Source organism: Hetaerina americana, unplaced genomic scaffold (genome assembly GCF_022747635.1).
Source record: "Hetaerina americana unplaced genomic scaffold, ioHetAmer1.1.p SCAF_30, whole genome shotgun sequence".
In the NCBI taxonomy this organism is placed as follows: Eukaryota; Metazoa; Arthropoda; class Insecta; order Odonata; family Calopterygidae; genus Hetaerina; species Hetaerina americana.
In genome coordinates this window covers 3,410,396-3,433,725 of record NW_027286875.1, presented here as the reverse complement: position 1 = coordinate 3,433,725, position 23,330 = coordinate 3,410,396, and the positions used below count along the sequence as shown (strand labels likewise).

The window sequence follows — 23,330 nt, the reverse complement described above, 5'->3', positions numbered from 1 at the left end:
GGACAAAATATTAACAAAAAATTATACTTTCCTAGACAATGTGCGGTTCCTGGAATAATGCTGAAATAGTAACCAATGTGGGTCGTGGTAGTTCAGTCAGTAGAGTACAGAGGGCCCAGGTTTGGTTCTGAGTGATGCTTCACCCAAGCTGTGTAATTTTTTGGTTACTAGATCTTCCCAAGAAACCACGGGTGGCACAGGGAAAGGAACTAGGCCCCTATCGTCCTAGTTGAATTTCATATGCCATTGGGTTTAGTACAAGGTGATCCTTAACCATCACCTATCAAACCAATTTGCTGGTTAATTACTGTGGGGGTTTGAAAATTCAATGTTGCGGTGGCTGACCCAAATAAGAGAATTGCTAATGACATCTTAAGGTTGAAGTGCTGATAACATCTTAAGCAGATATCTTCCCAAAGCATGGAATGTGTTCAACTGCTTAACAAGTTATCAGCAGTGGAATTTTTGGAATAATTATGTTAATAAGTACGAAGTCTGTTCAAAAAGTATCGCAAATTTTGAATTCCCCCGTGTTAACGTATATTTGATTTTTTTTGTGATGTTATGTTGGTGCTTATGTCACTCATTAATGCCGAAAAGTTCGGCCATTTTGAATGCACAGTTAATTATTGACAGCTGTTTTGCTTGGACGTGTTTTGGCTTGTCTTCGATTTTTACATGTTCCAAAAAATGGATCAAAGAATCGGTATCTAATTTTGTGTGAAAAACAAAATTAAGTGTGCGGACCCATTCCGAATGTTGACTGTGGCATATGGAAAAGCTACCTTCACCGAAGCCACATTTATTGGTACAAAATGTTCTCAGAGGGCCGAGGAGATGTGAAGGACGAAGAGCATGCTGTACTCACGAGCACGTCAACAGCAGACGAAAACATTAATGAAGTAAAGAAAATAGTATTGGCCAATTGTCAGATCACCGTTAAAGAAGTCTCTGAGGACCTAAACATATCGATTAGCTTGTGCCATTTAATTTTTACCCATGATTTGGGCATGACATGGGTAGCTGCGAAATTCGTACCAAAATTGCTCAATTTTGACCCAAAACAGCATCGCATTTACATTGCTAATGAGGTGTTGCACTCTGTCCACGATGACCCAAATTTCCTCCAGAGGATCTTAATGGGTGACGAATCATGGGTTTTTTGGTTATGGCGTGGAAACTAAAGCTCAATGATCCCAATGGAAGCTGCAGCACGAGCCAAGGTCGAAAAAAGCACACCAAGTTCGGTCAAATGTGAAAGTTTTGCTTACAGTTTTCTTAGATTGCTGGGGCGTGGTGCATCATGAGTTATTGCCACAGGGTAGAACAGCAAATAGGGAATATTACCTGCAAGTTTTGCGCAATTTGCTCGAAGCAATCCACCACAAACGCCCGGATTTGTGGAAGAACAAAAATTGGCTTTTCACCGTGACAACGCCCCTGCTCACACACTAACAATGCCGCAGCCACTGTTTTCCCCAGATCTGGCCCACAGCAACTTTTTCTTCTTCCCGAAACTGAAGAGGTCCATAAAAGGACGACGCTACGCTACGATTGAAAAGATAAAGACGTATTGAAGGAGCTGAACGAGGTCACAAAAAATGATATTTTGAAATGCTTCGAGGATTAGGAAAAACGTTGGCACAAGTGTATAATATCTAAAGGGGATTACTTATAATGGTACAAAGGAAATATTCATGAATAAATAAATTTTTTTTGAAAAAAACACAAAAGTCGCAATACTTGTTGAATAGACTTCATATATTCATTTTAATCTTGTATTCTCAATATTTGGCAATGCATATTTCTCTAACATGTGTCTAATTTTTAAACTGTTTTCAGATTACTCTGGTTTAGATACACCCATTCAGTCATTTTCTTCTGACAAGAGAAGTGCTGCGTCTGAAGTTGAGTCCATAGTACCTCCTACTGCAAATGCAAACATTACTGATGAAGAAAAAGAACAGCGATTAGCATTAGAAAGTGGCAGTGGTGGTATTAGTGGGATTTCAACTTCAGAAAACATATCTCCCATTCCAATTGCTCAAGTAACTTCCCTCACCAACAAACCATTTCTGGAAGCAGTTTTCAATGCCTTGCAGTGCTCTGATAATGACTATGTAGCCCTATTTGCTCTGTGCCTGTTGTATGCCCTTGGTCACAACCAAGGTGAGTATGGTTTTTTAGTGCCATTCAATGATATTCATGAAGTGCTTACCCTTAAATGGTTGTACATACTTAGTTTTTAGAAAACGAATATCTGGCTATGAAATGTTTTTCATGTTTAAACCTCATTTCATGCTTACTGATGTTGGACAGATGGTATGAATTATAAAATATTTGGTTTAAATGAATAATTTCATTGTTTTTTAATTTTTGTGTTCATTTCTCATTTTCTTTTTTTTCTTTCCTCAGGTGTTAATGAAGAGCTATTAGATTCTGTTTTGTTCCCATCAGTAAAGCCAGAGACAAAACATTGGTATAATGTACTCTTGGTTGAAAGATTAATCAAAATTATATCCTTTAGTTGTCAGCCAAGTAAGTGAAATGTATAATTTCTTTGCTAGTACAAATTTGGCAGTTATTTTAATTAAATAGATATCAATATTAGTATCCTTTTGTTTATAGATTGTCGAATTCGTCTTGTTACATTAGAACTGACTATTAGGCTATTGATACAGTTGGTTACTAAGAATGGCCTCAGCTATCTTCATGATTGTCATCTTGCCATCATTGAAGGTGCAAAAGAGGAAAGCACAGCTTTGCTTAGGAACTTCTACAAGGTAACGCCCTGGATCTCCTATGAAATTGCTGTGCATATGTACATTTTTTTAAATAATCAAACTGCTGGCAACTTATGGGAGCAAGATTGTTATTAATATGAATAGACATAACTATCTTTAAGGTTTTATAGAATGAAAGAAGTTTAAAATCAGGTGCCTACAGGAGGTAGGTAACACAAATGACGAACTCATAAGATAACCCGAAGGTTGGTTTGTTATTATTCTCTGAAGAGCATGGATTATTTACTGTTTTATGTTTTTGAAAAGACCAGTAACACTGTGAATTTGACATAATGGTCAGCATAATTAAAAACCAATAATCCAGAGGTAAAACATTGGTATAATGCACTATTGGTTGAAAGGCTAATTAAGGACTATTGCAGTTGTTACCATCACCCAACTGCATAGTGAGTGAAAATGATTACATTGATCAGATTTCCTTATTACCTCATTCTTGATGTTGACTTTATCAATAAATTATATTATAATTGATTTTTTTAAATTCATATACTTAATCTGAATACTAGGCTAATTTTCATGATTGTGTTTGAAAGATAAACAAGGTCTGTTCAAAAAGTATTGTGAATTTTGAATTTTCGTGGGTTAATTATATTTGATTTTCAATTTTTTTGTGGCATTATTTTGGTACTTGTGTCTCTCACTATGCTGAAAAGTTCGGCCATTTTGAATGTTCAGTTAATTATTGACAGCTGTTTTGCTTGGACGTGTTTTGGCCTGTTTTCGAATTTTTCCTGTTCCAAAAAATGGATCAAAGAATCTGTATCAAATTTTGGGTGAAAAACAAAATTAAGTGTGCGGACCCATTCCGAATGTTGACTGTGGCATATGGAGAAGCTACTGTTACCGAAGCAACATTTATCGGTGGTACAAAATGTTTTCAGAGGGTCGAGCAGATGTGAAGGACGAAGAGCATACTGTACTCACGAGCACGTCAACAGCAGACGAAAACATTAATGAAGTAAAGAAAATAGTATTGGGCTTTGGTCGAATCACCGTTAGAGAAGTTGCTGAGGACCTAGACATATCGATTGGCTCGTGCCATTTAATTTTTACCAATGATTTGGGCATGACACGGGTAGCTGCCAAATTCGTACCAAAATTGCTCAATTTCGACCAAAAACAGCACCGCATTAACATTGCTAATGAGGTGTTGGACTCTGCACGCGACGGCCCAAATTTGCTCCAGAGGGTCATAACTGGTGACGAATCATGGGTGTATGGTTATGACGTGGAAACTCCCAATTATCCCAATGGAAGCTGCAGTGCGAGCCAAGACCGGAAAAAGCACACCAAGTTCGGTCAAATGTGAAAATTCTGCTTGCAGTTTTCTTAGATTGCAGGGGTGTGGTGCATCATGAGTTCTTGACACAGGGTAGAACGGTAAATAAGGAATAATACCTTCAAGTTATGCACAATTTGTGCGAAGCAATCCACCACAAACGCCCGGATTTGTGGAAGGACAAAAATTGGCTTTTGCACCGTGACAACGCCCCTGCTCACACATCGATACTTGTGCACGAATGTTTGGCCAAAAACAACACACCAATGATGCCGCAGCCACCATATGCCACAGACCTGGCCCCCAGTGACTTTTTCTTCTTCCCGAAACTGAAGAGGCCCATGAAAGGACGACAATACCCTACAAATTGACGAGATAAAGACTGCATCAAAAGGACTGCAAAAAAATAATTTTTTGAAGTCCTTCAAGTATTGGAAAAAGTGTTGTCAGAAGTGTATAATATCTGATGGGGATTACTTTGAAGTGTACAAAATAGAAATTCATGAATAAATAAATAATTTTTGAAGAAACACAAGAGTCGTGATACTTTTTGAACAGACCTCACATAATAAGTAAACCTTTAAGTTTGTTAGAAAATTGTTAATTGATAATGTCTTCTCTAGGGAACAAGTCACTTTTTTGTGCTGGTTGTACATTCCATCAAAAAAGGTTTTTAATGCCTTTTTTGTAGCTGAAATAATATTTAAAGTGTGTATAAGTACGCATAAGGACAAACTTAGTAATTAAATTGTGTAACAGCATACTCATTCTGTAGATTCTTAATAATTTCATGCTTCTATATTTAAAGGAATGCTCTCGCTCCCTGAAAATATGCCCTAGCTCCCTTTGTAACTCAATATAATGCTCTGTTTAATTTTGCCTCTTCATACTCTGCTTGGTAAACCTATCTTGCCACAATAGGATTTTGTCCATGTTGACTATTCTTGAATGCTCCAATAATTTTAGTCTTTTATACCCTAGGAGTACCTGGTATATTGGCCATCAATGTATCAGGCCTCTATTTATTTCGTTAAGCAGTGATCAATTAACCAGTCATCTCTCTGCAGAGTGAAGAAATTTTCCTGGATATGTTTGAAGATGAGTATAATGAAATGAAGAAAAAGCCCTTAAATGTGGAATGGTTAATGATGGATTCAAACATACTTCTTCCTCCAACTGGAACTCCCATGACTGGGATTGAGTTTAGCAAGAGGTTACCATGTGGTGAGGCAAGTTAATTTTCTGGATTTTTTTTCTAAAATAATTACCTAGTTTAACTGTGGTGCTTATGCGCATACTTGAAAGTTTAATTACTTCAAAAATCCATTTAGAAGCCAACCTTACATTGGAAGTTAAGGGTTCCATTGTGTTGAACTTGAATGTCAACTTCAATGATTCACCTAGAAGTAAAATATTTATGGTGGGAAAAACAGGGCTTCAGATCTGAATTAAAATTCAGTTGTTAACTTAAATTATTGAAAGAACAGAATAAATTATATCGATAAAAAGAACATACCACTGCCAATGTATGTTTTTGTAGCATAATTTGTAATTTTTCAATTTAGCTTTTATTGAAATGTTTTTTTAAGTACCACTTCAAAATACCAGTAATTCTCACAGTGCTTGAATACATATTAAATACCCTATTCACAGAAAATGTATTTTTTTAATTCCTTCCATCTTAGATCAGTACTGTTTTAAGTTCACTGAATTGCTAAGATAATTGCCATTGGATGAAGATTATGCGGAGTAGCTAAAAAATCATCAGACACAACAACTAGTCCTGAAAAATCCTTGAAAAATATGTTGATTTCAAATTTATGATTAACATGCTTGTAGAGCAGAAAAATTGTGATAACTTGAGGTCATTTCAATTATAAGAGTGATCTACTGAAGGCATCCATTCTTTTCTTTTCATTGTTGTTTTTCTCACCCTCTGATAGCTTCTATGTTTTACATCCATCTTAATTTCCCTTTTGTTCTTGTCTCTTGGTCTTCATGATGGGATTTTCCTATCTATTATGTTTCAAATAATCCATTGTGCCTTCAGGTGTGACCAATCCATCTAGTTCTTTGCTGCTGAGCTCTCTGTGTGGTCCTTTCCTCTGCTTCTCTTGTCTACATACATCTTCATTCCCCGCTTGATCTGTTCTTTTAATCATCAGTGCTCTCCTGTTGTACAATGTTTCAAAGGCTTCTTTTTTTCGCTGGTGCACTTTTCATGAATGACTCTCTTGGTCGTAACCTCAGGTTCTTTGGACATATTAATCTCATCTTCATGCCTGCCGTATTAGCTTGAGCTATTCTTCTCTTGAAGTCAATTGAATTTCTTCCATCCCAAGTGATACTACTGTCTAGGTGAAAAAGGATTCCACTTACTCTAGTTAATCTCGTAGATTTGTGATGTCTGCCTTCAGCTCTGCTCTTTCACTCAGAAAGGTTTTAGTTTTCTTCTTGTTGATGCTCATATTTTATTCCAGAAGTACTTAGTCTGCATAGCATGCTGACTTGCTTGAAGGTCTTCTCCCATTTCTGCTACCACTGCGTTGTCATTTGCAAACTGGAGCATGTTAATTACTTTGCCATTCACCTTGACTTCTTTCTTGCCGAATTTTTATTATCTTTTCTAGGTCGCATTAAATGGTGCTAGCAGAAGATTGCATCTTCGTCTAACTCCTTCGTTTATTTCGGCTTCTATTTTCCTTGTTTTTCATTTGCATGGTTGTTACCTAATTTATGTAAAGGTGATGGATTATTCTTCTTATGTTATATGTTGTTGTAGTTGATTCCAGGCTTGTCCAGTATCTCGAACATTTTCTTCCATTTGACTTTGTTGAAGGGCTTCTCCAAGTTCATGAATGTCACATATGATGGCTGGTTTATGTGTATCATATTTTTGGTCAGTATCCTCCTGCTCAGTATTGCCTCTCTTGCGGCTTGGGTGTTTTTATTGAAATATGTTTTTCCTTTAGCTCTCTTTTATCTTTCCTATATTTACAGTATAGCCTTTCTTTTGTATTCTAGTGGCAGTTTTTGTGCTAATGTAGTACTGGTAACAATTTTCTGTGCCTCTTAGATCATCTCATACAACTTAAAGTTGAGTTCATATAGGCTCTGAGTTTATCAGGAGAGATATAAAGCATTTGCAGGGAGGCAATATCGCTATTAGACCAATGTGTATAAGTTACCTACCAATATGTCATGTGAAATGAAATTGCTTAATACTGGCTCAAAACAGTGATATTATTAAAATTTTTAATAGAGGCACCAATTTCTGTCTGATATCGGAAAGAATATGTAATAGTAAATATTTTTTCCATTGAATTAGTGTGTATATTGTTGGTTAAAGCTATACCTATACACCCTTAGCCAATAAGGTGTAGTCTGATTTTGGAGCGAAAATGTGTGTCCTTTGGTCTGGGAAATATGGTATGTCTTCAAATATAAAAAAATTGAACAAAATAAGCAAACTGCATGTAATGAATGATTTGGTTCTGTCCTGATACATTTTATGAGTTAATTCTTCTCATCCTTTTTGTTGCCATGGTCTCAGTTTCAAATGGAGATTCCTACCCAGTAAAAACCTATGAGAGATTTACTCAGAACTATATATGTACTTAGAAGCCATGTTCTTTGCTGTTTTGAAATTAAACAATAGCTTGTGGAAATATTTTAATGTGCATCCTTCCAAGGATCCTTTTTGTAGAACTTGTTCATTTCATTGTTATTAGTCAAGGAACCATGGAACTAAGAAAAATATACTTGAAACCAATAGTATTAAATGCATAATTGCTCTTCAGTGCACCATGGTTTAGCGTTCATCATTTGTAACAGAATAACTTCAATAGGAATAAGAATTGTATATGTCAGATACTGCTTTTGTCCTAGGCCTCAGTTCATTTATCATCTTCAGATGCATGCATGCTTGGATACTGCTAATTCTTATGGCATTAATATTTTTCCACCCATAGGTTGAGCGTGCACGCCGTGAAATCAGAGTCTTCCTTCTAGTCAGAGAACTCTCACTCACACTGCGCAAAGAACCAGAGACTCAGCTGCCCCTTACCAATCCTAATTCGTATGTTCCTGTTAATGAAGTACTCGATCTCAGTGAGTGACAAATACTCTTCCATACTATGTTAGCTTCTAATAAAATGTATATGAAGAAATATCTTAATTAAGCCCTTTCTAAGGGACTGATATCCATATTTTGACATTCCTTAGTTTTTAAGGTAAAATGCATTATTTATGTTTTTAATCATTTGAAGAAACAAACAAGACCTCAGATTTTTATGGCAAGGCTGTGCAATTAATGTTATAATTCAAGCATGTATTTTTGTTGAAATAATTTATGTTTATCTAAGATCTCAGCTTTAATGTAAATCTAGTGGAAATATGGTCCATGTATAGAATTTGTAAAAAATAGTATGAGCCAGTTTAGTTTGCGAGCATTTTATATTTTTCTAAAATTTATGTTTGTTTCAGTAATTGAGATCATATAGGGATTACTCCTCCTAAAGTACAAATAAATGGGAATTTTCCGCTGTACTGTGAAATTGCTTGTCAAAGACGCGTTGGAGAATCTGGCACAACCTCAGTATTTCAGGCCAGGAATATGCTATTGTAAAATTTGAATGGGCCTTACTCTGTCAGAGGTGTATATTTTCCAATCAAGGCATCAACATTTTGTTTCAAATAGAAATTGTTTGTTGTTAAGTATCATTCATACTGTTGAGGTTGTAAAACTTATATTTTTTATAGATTTTATACTTCTTTCAATGAAAAGAGCAATAAAATGTTATCTTTGTGCATTCACAACAGTGTGCTCACACCAATGGTATTTTCATTACTAATGTTAATTAACTGTAATTTTGCTTTTATAATATACATCGGACATACATTGACACACGCAGTTAACTCCTGAATGTTTTAATGTTTCAGGAATGAAATATGAAAATATTCTTGACCCTATGTCTGATACAAACCTTGTTTTATGTGCCCTCTCTCACTTATCCAATACTCTTGAAGTATGTATTTTGCTCATGTTTTGTTTGTGGATGATTGTATCTCCAAAACATATAGAATTGATAATGAGAAGAATGTAGATAATATTCTTGGGGAGACAATATATGTAATCAATGAGCATGAAATCCATGGTGGATTAAGATTGGTGGCTATCTTACTGGCTTCCCACCCAGAGGGCCCGGGTTCGTAGCCCGGTGGCATCGAATGTTTTTCAGTGGTATCTCGATCCCTACTTGAGGTGCTTTGTGGAGGGCACTTTGAGTGAGTATACCATCCTTCAGATGGGACATTAAGATGCGGACCCCTTGATGCCTTTTGTTAAGAGTAGGCTAATGTCGACGCCGGGTTTCTCTTTACCCTTCATCCTTCCCTGTCCATCCCTAATGGCGCAAATGACCTCAGTTGTCGGTCGCCTCCCCTGAATACTATTACTACTATGAAATCCATACCTTAACAAACGTTTTGAGTCAAATGAAGAAAGCAACTTTCAATGTGAAGGTTTCAGTTAACGGCAATGTATTTATATGATTATTGCTAATCAAAATAAGTTGCAGCTTATGATTTTAGTTGCCCAAAGGGTGTGTAAAAATGTCATCTTATTATATCTCAAAAAGTATTTTACTCATTTATTACCATTTATAATGTGCATTCTACTTTCTTGACGATATTTCATCAGAAATTTGTAAATTGTAAACAGAAAATTAAAGTTGATGGAAATATTAATGGCAAAGGTGGTTGTCCTCTGACCCATTTTTCTGATTGTGAGGGCATGGTTAATGATAGCAATATCAAGTTTAATCCTAAGATTGGAACTCAAATCCTGCTAGCAAATGGCCGAACAAATTTGTTGATTTGTTTGTTAATATAACTGAATATTGAAATAACAATAATGCAAAAATATATTGATTTTCAACCACCTTATATCATGGGGGATTGTTTATAAGGCCAAATGAATAGTGCCAGTATCTGGAGGGGAAGCCAAGCAACTTGGAGGTGAGGGTAGGTTTAATTCCATCCTTGGTAAAACGAGGGAGGGATGGTGACCCATGGTGCCCCTTGTTGTTGGCTGGATGGGATGTTCTCATGTGAGTTCTATTCACATAATACCATGCACCCAGACCTAACTCAATCAGTATGTTTGCTGTGCTGAGCTTTTGTGAGCACAGCTGCAGTTCCTAAAACCCTCTTGCCTGATTATATTGCCTTTAGTCATGGCATTTGCCCCTGGATAGGAGGTGACGTAATAAATTGTGTTATCAGCCTATGTGTCTACATGTGTACAAACTAATTGTATGCTGAGATGATTATTTCCTCGACTATCCTTCTTTTGCTGTCCCTCCACTGTCAAGTCAACTATTGTAAGCCACATCATTAATTTTACTATAACCACACACAATTTCTGTACTGAAACCACTCTGACCTAATATGCCAGAAGGGAGTGATTTATGGAATCTGTAGAGGTATATATTAAAAACATCTAGTGAGGAGTTTTTGATATGATGACGTAAGACAAAGAAAAACCATGCTTATAAGGAAGAGTGAATTTTGCTGTTAAGTTCAAATCTCCATTTAACTCCATAATCAGATAATATGGAGATTGGATTGTAATTGACATAAATTACCCTTGAAAAATAACCACATTAATAATTTCTGTGGCAGAGCCTCAGTTTTCTGCTAAGAGTCAATTTATGAAGTCGTCGCACAATTTCAAGCATCGATATTGTTTTCATTTCTTGAAAAGGTGCCTAATCATTTCCATATAGAAGACTGTTAAATAAAATAAAAGAAGTCAATCAAACAGTAAAGTGCTGCACTAAATTATTTTTTAAAATTTTGGATTCACATCCTACCTTAAAGTCAAGTCTAGGACAAAGTTAGGATACTGAAAAGAGCAGTTGTTGGAGCTATTACATTATGCTATAGAGAAGAAACCGCAAGACATACTGATAGAATATCTGAAAAATGGACCACTACATATAGTTAAGAGACATATGCACTGCAGGAGTTATTACTGAAAAATTGTAGAAAAGACTATTTTTCAACAAAAAGGAGAGGAAGCTTTTGAAAGAGTTAAGGATTTATTAAAGTCCTCGATAAGAAAATGAAATAATATAGTCACCAAAGTTACAAGTGACCTTGCTGAGAATATTGTGTCCTTGGTTGCAACGTTTGTGGGTGGCAAGCACATCAACTGCTGAAGAATGTTACTTGCATTAAGTGCAGAGTTCAGGACTTAATTTTCAGATGGGCCCAATGTGGCATTATTCTGCATGGAAAATGATCTTTGGAAGAAGCCCACAGAAGAATTTACATAAGATGTGTGAGAGACAATTGCATCAACTTCAGTCCAAGAGCAGGTGCTTGATAAAAGATCCTATGAAAGGAAGAATTGTACAGAGGGGTCCAAAGACTATGGCAATAACTGCCAGAAATTAGGTATGGAAAAAGTGTTGTTTTGAGTAAGGTATAATTACATGTAAGTTCCTCAAATCACCAAAGAATGAAACTTTGAAAGAGGCAGCTGAGAAAGTTGTTTTTGTTTGGATAATGACCTAAACATAAAGAATAACTAGTTCAATAGTTTCAGCCTCAACTTTGTGGAAGTTCATTTATAAAGAATAACCACAATTATTACTATCAAGTACCAGAGCAATCACATTTATCACTACTACTGTTTTGTGATTAGTGTGGCAAAATTGAAAGAATTGCAATAAACTATGGCTCCTGGAAAAATTACTTGTACAGAATTTGGTTTAATTTTGTGTAAATCTTATGCTTTCAAAAATTGTAGAACCAAAATTTTTCCAATCAATGCAAACAGAGAACCTAGATATCACGTGACGCAGTATTAATAAAGATGCGTTAAAATTAGTTAACATTTATTCTAAGGCTACACCTAGCATTTTTTGTTAAATATATTAGCTTCCTTATACTTTCCAAATGCAAAACCTCAAGTTTTGGGATCTCTGTTAGCTCAGTGCCTTCAATAGTATGGGAGGATATTGTCCTGAAAATAAGTGCCAGTCGACTGCATAGATTTTTCCTGATAAACATTCACCAACAAAAGTGAAGTGGCCGCGAAGTGTCGGAAAAAAATGGTTGCAACTTTCTTCTTTAAAAGCAGTCGTGTAACAATTGTTCTCCTGGAAAAACAGAAAACTTTTGCTGCTCGGTGCACACAACAGTATGTCTGTCAAAAGTTTTTGGAAAGCTTCAAGAATGGTGGCTGAAGACAGGACTGAGGGGAATCGTCCTACACCATGACAATGCATCTGTGCACACCAACCCATGTGATTATTTCCTGTTCTCTACATTAAAAAATCTCATGCGTGGAAGGAGGTTCTCCAGACCTGAAGAAGCCGTTGAAACCTGCAATAGTGAATTTTCAGCAGTCAAGGGAGATGAGTAGAAAAACTTTTGAGAAGTGGTTTACGAGAAAGGAAAAATGTATAAGTGTTATGGCGAGTATTTTGAGAAAGTATAGTTGTCAAAATTATTTTAAGTTTCTTTGTTTTTGTGTATCTCAAAACTTTCTTAGTGACCCTTTTAAGAATAAGTCTGTTGGGACGAGATCAGGAGAATAGGGGGGTTGTGGTAAATTTTCAAAGTCACATCACTTTAACTCACTGCACTTACTGCATACGTAACTGCACCTTGAGATGAGTGAGCACGTGCATTGTCGGCAAGAAGATACCTTTGGTGATCATACCCTACCGTTTCTTTTTCAGGATATCATGCAATTTGTTCAGCAGTGTGCATTAATAGGCACCAGTGATGGTCTGACCCTTTTCCAGGTAATCTGTTAAGATGAAAAACTACAGTTCCAAAAACACAGCATGACCTTCCCCGCAGACTTCTGCCCCTTAACCTTGTTGGGGGGAGATGAGTTGCTGTGCTTCCACTCCTTGTGCATCTCTTTGGTCTCTGGATCATATTGATAGATGCAAAATTCATCCATTGTTACCAGGCAACCAAAAATTTTCTTCATCTTGCTCCAAAAGATTCAACATCATAGGTCAAATGATGTTTGCTCTTGTAAAGGATTCAGTATATGTGGAACCCAGTGTGCTGACACCTTTGGCATTGGCAATTCTTTGTGAAAAATTTTCCATACACTGCCGTAGTTAAGATCAGTCTCATTGATGATCATATGAATAGTTGCTCTTCAGTCTAATCGAATAAAGTCCTCCACTTGCTTCATGGTGGCAGCATCATCCATGTGTGATGGGCTTTCACTTCTTTGATCATCTGTGAGGGACATGTGGCTTGAAAATTCCTTTTCCATCTCACAACTGTGTTGTATGATGGGATATCATTTCCATAGACAGCCTCATTCAATCTTGGATTTGCCGGGCACTGTAGCCTTTCAAGTGAAGAAACTTAATCATTCTGCGAGCCTCTAATCTTTTCTATTATTAGAGTTACTGCAATGTATGTCACACTGAAACAAAACAAATCAACATTAATAGCTGTATTTTACAACATGATGTACATAAGGATCAATTAATATGCAGAATAAATTTAATCCAGATATTTGTTATATATTTGTAATAATTAAAGCTTTACAATACCCCCTCATATTATATTCTACCTTAAAAATACTTTTATCATTATTAATAATCATAATACTCTCTTAGTGACTTCTTTGTCTTAATTACTTGTAGATGTCCCTGTGTGGCGGAAAGTGGGGAATGTCAATACTTTTCTGCCGGCCAATGCCAATGAATGCTAAAACTATTAAGTTCTTTTATACAATTGAAATTATGGTAGTCCAGTGGGTAGGACAAAGAGCTTGAGGGCCCAAGTTCAATTCTCTGGGCACTTTCAGCTTCACCGATGTTGCATGCTGTTTTTGGGTATCAGATCTTCCTGGGAAAACATAAATAGCACAGGGAAAGGGAACTGGCCTCTGATGTGTGTATTTCACATGCCATTGCGCTTATTACCAGGTGAGCTTTATCCTCACCTATCAAACCAATCTTCAAGTTGATAACTGTGGTGGTGGTTAGTCCATTGTAGTCGTCAAACTATCTCCTTCCATGGTCACAAGCTGCTTGTTTATCACATGTAGTATAGAATAGTAGAAATATGTCTTCAATGAAATTCTCAACCCTGACATTACCCTGTAAACTATCAACATACAGGTATTATTATTTATGAAGACGTTCAATATATTATGTAGAAAATTTTCTGTGAAGAACCTGCTTAAGTGAAGATTTCTGTTGACTAGACTACTTTCACCATGACAGGGATCACTGATGATGTATAGTTATGGTAATCTCTGTAATATGGAATAGTGCCCCATTTTCACGATTATTTTCTATAACACTGCTATTCAAGATGACAGTCTGAAAACTAATAACAGCATTATGCAGAAGATTATGGGAGAACATAAATGTATTAATATTATAAGAAGGAATAAAATGTTTGAATGTTTGAGTAAGCTTTTTATTTGCATTGAAAATATTTAGAATTATCAAACTAAGTAGGTTGATGTTTGCAACACTAATAGGGGTGAGTCTTTGAGTTACAAGTATTTTATGAAAAAGATGAATTTTAAAGGAAAGATGATTTTGAGGCTATTCCTTCATTTCACCTGCAGAAGTAGAAAAGATTTTAATAGACCTGCGTAATGGGTAACTAACCAATTTGTTAGGTCAGCTATTAAATGCTGTCCTTGAATTTGTTCACAAAAAGGAGAGCATGATATGTTAGTGGCTAATGGTGCATTTAAGAATTAGTGTGTGCTATTGGCTTATAAGAGGTTTGTATAAAAAGTATTGGCAACAATTTTTTCCTGACATATGCGTGAAGTACAGAATTTAGACCATTGGCTAACTGTGTGCATGACCGCAGATCATATTGGCATTGATAAGATGACAATGCACACCATTATCATTGAAAATTTGGTGTTACTAAAGACCTGGGCTAAAGTTGTCCCAAAGTTCTTAAGATACGACCAAAAGCAGGATTGAGTGTCTGCTTTTGTACACTTTCTGCAACAGGACATGACATTTCCTATCCCCCTTACAGTACCGACATGGCATCAGTAGACTATTTCCTATTCCCAAAAGTGATATCCTCCCTCAAATGGCAACACCATGGGACCCTAAGTGCCATCAAAGAAGCTTGCATGTATACCTTTAAGGACCTTCCAAAATCCACTTACCAGGGAGCCTTTAAGTTGTGGAAAGTCCTCTGGCAAAAGTGTGTTGATGCTCAAGGGATGTACCTGAAGAATTTTGAGGCATTGTGGCAATATCTGAAATAAATCTATTTTTCCAAAAATTTTCCCGATACTTTTCATACAAACTATTTAGTAAAGTTCTGGGGACCCAGAAAAATGTATCTTAATCATGATCATGTCCTAAAGGGTACAGTTTTAAATGAGCATATAGATATTTTCTATCTTTGTCCAGCGTACATGTGAAGTGCTTATTTAACAGGTTTTATGCCTTTATCTGTAAGACTAATATATTTGGTGCCTTTGCAAGTAATTAATTCCAAAATAAGTAATGCAACATTAGCATATATGCATATTGCTCAATTAAATATAAGAATAATGATTACATAATTAACTTTCACTTTCAGACAATAGCGATCTGATTGCCTGCATTGTTGTTACCAAAGACAATCAGAAAATCCGTCGCTTCCTCGCTACTGACAGCATACAGCTTATTCTTGTTGAACCTGATACTCGACGGCTTGGTTGGGGGATTGCTAAATTTGTTGGCCTGTTGCAGGTAAGACTTTGTTTATATCCTCAAAGAATATAATATGAGTTTAGAAAACGTATTTGCAACGTAATACAATAAATCCATGTAAATATTCTCTTGCCATATGTATCCTTGGTTTCATATTTTCTCCTGGACAAGTAAATATATTTATCTTTCATGTATTATGTGAACACTTATCTGTGCTCGCAGAAATATTGTGAAACTCTTAAATCAATAATTAATAATCATGTTTGGCCAAAATATATGGAGCCATGTAATTTCATCATAAAATTATGAGTAGCCGAAGGCTCTATTGCAATTGGCGTATAAATTTTATTTTTCTCATGTGCTTATTAAATTGAAATTTAATTTTTAATGGTAAAAGTTGATATTAAATCATTAATGGCAATTCTCTATGTATTTCCCAATTTGTTTTTGCAACCAAATCTCCCTGATGATCAACACAATCATTAACAGGCAATTGCGTCATCAACTTTCAGGATGTAGAAGTAACTGCTGATAAAGAAGATTCAAGGTACTTACACATAACTGTTCACCGCCCATTATCATCAGGTTCTACTAGCCGAGTTCCTCTCCTTTCAGCAAAATTTATTTTTGATGACCACATTAGGTGTATGGCTGCTAAGCAAAGGTATTGTTTGACAAAGTGTTATATTCTCCTTGATCCTTATGAGGCCAAGAATGTGATTATTGTTAAATTTTATTCCAGGTTAACTAAAGGAAGAGCAAAAGCCAGGCAGAAAAAAATGAACATGATTGCTAAATTATTAGATCTCCCGAATGCCATGCAACCAAGCTCCTCACCACCCACTAGTCTTCATTCACTACATGCCTTCCGTCATGACAATTTGCTTAGTAAGTATCATGTATACATTACTTAGCAGAACTTATACAATTTATATTATTTAACTTATAGCAGGTTTTACAATATTTAAAAGTTTAGATATATATATATATATATATATATATATATATATATATATATATATATATATATATATATATATATATATATATATATATATATATATATATATATATATATATATATATATATATATATATATATATATATATATATATATATATATATATATATATAGCCATAAGCAGATTTAATACCCTTTACATAAATTATTACTGATTAATAATTATCCTCAAAATGAGTGGCTAAGTCAGTACAATATTTCTCCAATCATCTTCCAATATGTCTTTAATCCTCTCCAAAAACTGATATTTCAGCAGAAACCTCTACTTCCAGTTTCTCATGAAAATTACCTTGTTTGATCGCTAAAGTTGCATGTTTTTTTCATTAACTGCCACCCCTCTTTGGTTGGTCCAAATTTGGTTTAGTTACTCATCAGATGATTCCATAAACATGAAGTACCTATTTATTTGGAGAGTCATATAATCACATGGAAGAATTAGCAATTTATTTCAATTGCATCTGTTGCATCTGTAATAATAATAACGCTATTGTTCTGTTGTCAAATACATGACATAGAGCATGGTCAGTGGAGTAAGGAAAATAAATAAAATATTACACAAAACATTGCTCCTCGAAACACGATATTCCAAAAAAAGGATATACACAATCTACAACAGTAAATGAACGTATGAATTATGTTTCATGCACCAATACTTTATGTATAATTTCAAATGTATCTCTGGAATATTGATGCATAATTAAAATATTATTATGGTCTTCGACCATTGTGGCTTGCAAGCTTGTTTTGTCCTCTCTTGCGATTTCAGCAGAGTACAACATTACTACTCCTTAAGGATCACCCACAGTATATGACTGTACTCTTTCTGAATTATGCAAGAGTTTGGATTATCTGGGTCCAGATTGGGAAGAGTTAACTGATTATGGAAATACTAAATTGCTATGTTATTTCTTAATGAGGAAGTTCCACAAAAATTACACCTTAAACATTTAATTATATCACTATGCCATTGAAGCCTGACTGTCAGGAGTTGGGTGGAGGCAGAAATGTGCACATCTTGTGGTAGGAGAGGTGGAGGAACACCCACGGAAGTTATTTGAGCAAGAATAATTATGTTTGATGCTGAGTAGCTGCTCTCCTCTCAGAACCATTTGTAGTCACCTACTGAAATGCTTTCAAGTGTTTTCAGGAGCCAGAAGTGTTGACAGTATTTTTACTAGGCTTCTCCATTAGTCTCTCTGGAAGTTATGGAGTGAGGAGAAAAAAGCTCTAAAATTATTTCAGTATGAATTCCTACCTACTTAATCTCACATCTGATTGTGGCATGTTACCTCTCCATAAGGGGAATGTTTCTTGCACATCTTAGGAAGCAAAATAAATGCTATGTCAACACTACTCTGCTGTAAGTAGTCATGTTTTGACTTTTAAGGTACTCTTAAGGCATAAGTCATATATCAATAAAAACAATCGTATACAAAAATAAAAGATGCTCGCAACATCTTGGAGAATGTTCTGTGGAAATATGAAAGTGATGCTGTAGTCCAGCTTAGTGATGGGTTTCATTCATTGAGTGATGGTGAAAGAGAATCTTGGCCGACCAGAAGAAGCAGAATGATCCACTTGGCCCACTTATAATGCAGAAGAAGATGAATAAAAAATGTACTCACAGAGACACCATTTCAATATATGCCTCATAAACAGTAGCTATGCTTATCTAGTGGGTTTTGAGCAGTAGGAAAAAGTCCGCAGTTTGCTGGCTCGTGACAGTGGCAAGGCTTTAGTTTCACATTATTTTGCGGAATACTCAAACAGAAAGTGCTTCTTTTCTAAATAGATAGGAAATCAAATTAAAAACTTGGCTGTTTAAATTACTTCTTATTTTAACAGCCGTATAAAATGTCAAAAATTTACTGGTCAATGTGGAAAGTACTGGAATAAATAATGATTTTTTACTGATATGCTTTGGTATTTATGAGGCTTGTCAACCCCATATTGTGAATGAGCTATAGCAATATTGTTCAAGTGTCTCAGTTACCAAATGGCTTCCTTTAGGTTAAAAAAATATTTTGGCCTTTGTGCATGATTGCTAATAGAGAGATCTAAAATTACTAAAATTGCCAAATTACTAAAATACTAGATATATATAGCCCTAAACAAATTGTTTTCGTATGCTTTTCATGTATTTAAAAGTCAAAGTTGCATAGTTTATTTTTTGAATGGCTACTTTATATCTTCATGTAAATCCATTCAAACTTCTTGTGAATTGTTTTATTTTTAATTGGCAAATTTTTTACTAACTTTCAGGGGGTCCAGTTGGGAGTGGTCGATTGACTCGAGACCTGCCTCCATCTGGCTTCATGCAGCATTCTCCGCATCTCCTGCACCATCACCACTATCACCACAGACCACTCTTCACTGTCAACCGAGTTCCAGGTTTTGCCACTGCCATGAGGAGAGGGGGTATTCCTGAGGCGGCCCAGGGTGTGCCATCATCCCTTCCCTCAGTAATTCCTGCTCTAGATGGAGCTCCTGCTGTCTCTGCCTTGTCACATCTGCGTGCTGAATCCTTAGGTGAGATGTGACAGCAGGAAATCCTGCTGAATTTTTTTTTCTGCTCTAGATCAATTTCTTGCAGTAAAAGAATTCTTTGATGACAAAGTTTTGAACTATTAATAATTGTTCAGTAATGCAATCAGTTTGTTATCTAGCATAATGTTTTTTTACTCTATAATACATACGATTCTTGATAGTCTGTGGGTAAACTTTTTGGACTCAGTGTACACTTTTATACTGATTGTTATTTGCAATTTTAGTAGGGTAAACCTTTTACTAGTATCTGGTTTACTGCTGATCCAATATACAGATAATCCCAACTGTCTGTCACCTTATGCTTCAAAATGCTATTGATTGCACAATGAGAAGTTCCAGGCATGATAAACAGCGTTCTGGTAATAACATCGTGTTAATGCCCTGATTAATGTCAGGGGTGCTTGCCAAAAGAGTTTGAAAAATTGTGTAAGTGGGTTGTCTGAAAAGTTTCCAACCTCAACATAAAGATGGTAGCACTCTTCAACATAAGTTGGAGAATGTGCTTTCGCATGCATTGAAAGGTACTCACAAAAATGCGAGCCATTTTGGAGTCTCAGTTGATGTTTGAAAATCAATTGAGTCCTTGTGAAAGTTTTTGTGAAAATGGAAAAAAATTGAGTATCAAGCTGTCATTAAATATATGTTTTTGAAAAGTGATTTGCGTACAGAAATAAAAAAAAACTCTGTGTACCAGAACTCTGCAGCATCATTTATGACTGTGAAATTTCTGTCTGCTGATTTTAAATGTGGCTCTACCAGCTTGGCTGATGATGAGTGTACGGGACAGCCCAAAATTGCAGCAACCACCGATGGATCGAAAAAGTTCACCGAATGACCATTAAATTATGGTTAGAGAGATAGCAGAGGTTATGGTCATATCAAAAGAATACAGTTATCATAAATGAACTGAAGAATCAGACAGGCGTAGGCTATCTGCCCTTAGGATGTTGCATTTACTCACATTGGACCAAAAACGCATTCGAATGAACATTTCCAATGCCCTGTTTATGCAGTATCAGTGAAGCGAATCAGATTTTCTGTATCAATTCTTTACTGTAGATGAAACATAGATTCATCCACCATTACACTCCTGAGACGAAAGAACAGTCAAAACAGTGGACTGTAAAGGATAAACCTACTGCAAAAAGGCACAAAGATGGTTTCATTAGCTGGGAAGGTGATGATGAGGGCTAGCTTATTGGCTTCCCACCTGGAGAGCCTGTGTTCGAATCCTGGAGGCAACATCTTTTTCAGTGGTATCCCAATCCCCACTTGAAGAGCTTTGTGGAGAACACTTTAAGTAAGCACGCAGTCAGTCGGGTAGGACGTTAAGCTTGTGGACCCCTTGGCACATTTATAGAGTAGGATAATGCCGACACCATGTTAAAGATGGCAAAATAGTGTTTGGGAGATGTCCAAAATCAGTTGTACAAAGTGGGCATTTTTTTCATGTCATCATTAAGTATGTAGTTTACATTACATCAGTTTGTATCATGTTATTTTCCCCTACAACATTTAATTAATTGTGTGGTATATAATTTAATCTATGGGTACCAATTTCAGAACAAAATAAATCTACAGGAAATCAATCTAATGGTGTGATTTCCTGTGTAAAAATATCTGTTGCAAAGTCAAACCAGCTTCGAAAAATATCCACCACCTTTAGGATAAAAATATTTGTGAAAAGTTTTTTGGAAGCATTTTGGGTATTAATGGATGACCAACATATGCTACCCGCAGCATTTTTATAAACCTCTCCTATGAAGTAAGTGTCATTAGCTGCTAACATTGAGGCAAGAGGAGAAGAACAAATACAGGAAGAAGGGGAGGGAATGTCTTCTGCTGGAACCGATTAATAATCTGCAAATCTGAGAACTGAACTATGAATAATTGGCATTCTACTTGTACTGTGGCAGATTTTTTAATTCAATATTAATATTATTATTTAATCTAAAATATTACATTATTTGAAATAATTGCAGCATTTGAATATTTGCCAAGAGAATTTCCATCTTGTATTATAACTAATGGTTGCTGTAGACAAAACTGGCAACATGCATACCTTTGGTCAGCTTAAGGTCATGGGTTCAAAATTGCACTCAACAGAAGTTTCATATGAACATGGATGTGGTAATCCAATGGGTAGCACCCTGGGCTGGTGACCTGAGGGCCTGGGTTTGATTCTACGTGATGCCTCTGGACATTATCAGCTTCACTCAAATTTTATGATTTTTTTGGGTACCAGATCATCCTGGGGGATCTTCCCAATCACTGGTGGCACAAGAAAAGGAACTAGCTAGCCTATTCAGTGTGAATTTTTACGTGACGTTGGACTTAGTATTGCGTGAATTCTACCCTCACCTATCAAACCTATCTTCAGCATTATAACTGTGGTGGTTATGTAAAATCTGGCATGTCCCCGGGGAAACATGTTGGGCAAAGGTTTTAACACTGACCATTTGTTAGCATTGGAAAACAAAAACAGAATTATCAATTATTAAAGCTATGAAACAAAAATATATAATTGAAAATTAATTTGGCATTAGTTTATTGCTCTAAGTATGATAAATATCCATCATAATAATAAGGCTTTTCAGACTTTAGTGTCCCCTATCATAAATGAGTAATGAAAACTTATATTTATAATTTAAACAGATAATAAATAAGCATTAATTAATTTTTAAAAATAGAGTACTTAGAGTACTTATCCGTAAAAAACGTGCTATTTCTACTAAGGTTTCCCTTCCACAACTATGAAAATTATTATTTTTTAAAACTTTGTATCCAATTTTATAAGTGTTACAGAAATGGGTGTATCCCATTTAAGAAATAATTTTTCTTAGAATTTACTTGCATTTGTGGTTTTGCTTAATTTATTATTTCATTTTCCATTTCTTTGGATCATGCATGATTCCTTTTACAGCTGTTAGATTGGGTATCTAAATTTTTTATGATTTCGTTGGACTAAATGATGTGCTTTTTCGTCAATAAACAAGCATGCCAATCTATTTAAACTGTGATCACCATTTTATTTGCCTTTTTTATTACTTCTGCCTATTATTACTTCTAATCATCTTAATATTTAGTGAGATTTGTTGTGTAGCTCTATTTTTGGCCTTGTATATCTGAGAGCATTAGCTTTTATGTTTTTTTGATGCTTTCAACAATGTGGTATTGTTTCAGATCGTCAGCAAGGCAGTGCAAGGTCACGCGGTCATATGTCAGCTAATGGTGGAAATGGCAGTGGTAGCAATAGTGCTGCTAATGGAAGTCCAGGGGGCAATGGAAGTTGTGCAGGTCAAGCTGGAGGTTCAAGGTCACGAGAAGGCTCACCACGCCCACCCAGACCCAGAAGTGAGGAAATTCCCCTCGAAGACATGTCCTCTCCACCTTCACCATCAACAGTTTGTAATTCACCTGCATCATCGAGTGGCATTGCAGTTTGCAAGGTAGGGGCACAGGACGACTCAGGAGAAGATGTCAACTTTTAATAATTGAATGGAATGCTGCAAATGGACTTCTTTTCCTATTCTTCCCTACTTTTGCACATAAATATTGCAGAGGAAGGCCTGCTAAAGAGCTTTCAATAAAGTACAGCTGTAGTTTCATAGTTTGTTATTGCTCAAGTAAAACCCCTAGTGTTGGTGATAAAAAAAGGCTGTTTTTGGATGAAATTGGTGTTTATTTGGGAAGGGATGAACCCTCCTGCTATGATATACACATATTTTTACACTATCATTTTTTCACACATTTTCACTTCAAACATTATCTTGAATGAAGAGAATGAACTTTATAACGGTGGATTTTAAGTTATGAAAAATTATCCGTTCAAAAATTTTTGTATCCATTTTGTATTGTCACTCTTCCCTTCAACATTGCTTTGTTATCCCACTTATCATTGTGTAATTAATGGTGCCCTTGAACAGAAGATTATCAAATCACTTTGGAT

General features: G+C 35.7%; 1 protein-coding gene across 1 annotated transcript in view; it reads left to right on the top strand.

Annotated features, from left to right (window-relative positions):
• The window catches only part of ema (C-type lectin domain containing ema), a 42,939-nt gene that overhangs the window by 16,785 nt on the left and 2,824 nt on the right, over window positions 1-23,330 (top strand). The window contains exons 10-19 of the mRNA XM_071588873.1: window positions 1,843-2,169; window positions 2,416-2,538; window positions 2,629-2,783; window positions 5,151-5,312; window positions 8,055-8,193; window positions 15,700-15,851; window positions 16,325-16,476; window positions 16,555-16,700; window positions 19,097-19,363; window positions 22,565-22,830. Coding sequence (XP_071444974.1) covers window positions 1,843-2,169; window positions 2,416-2,538; window positions 2,629-2,783; window positions 5,151-5,312; window positions 8,055-8,193; window positions 15,700-15,851; window positions 16,325-16,476; window positions 16,555-16,700; window positions 19,097-19,363; window positions 22,565-22,830 — 1,889 coding nt within the window. The remainder of the gene's footprint in view (window positions 1-1,842; window positions 2,170-2,415; window positions 2,539-2,628; window positions 2,784-5,150; window positions 5,313-8,054; window positions 8,194-15,699; window positions 15,852-16,324; window positions 16,477-16,554; window positions 16,701-19,096; window positions 19,364-22,564; window positions 22,831-23,330) is intronic.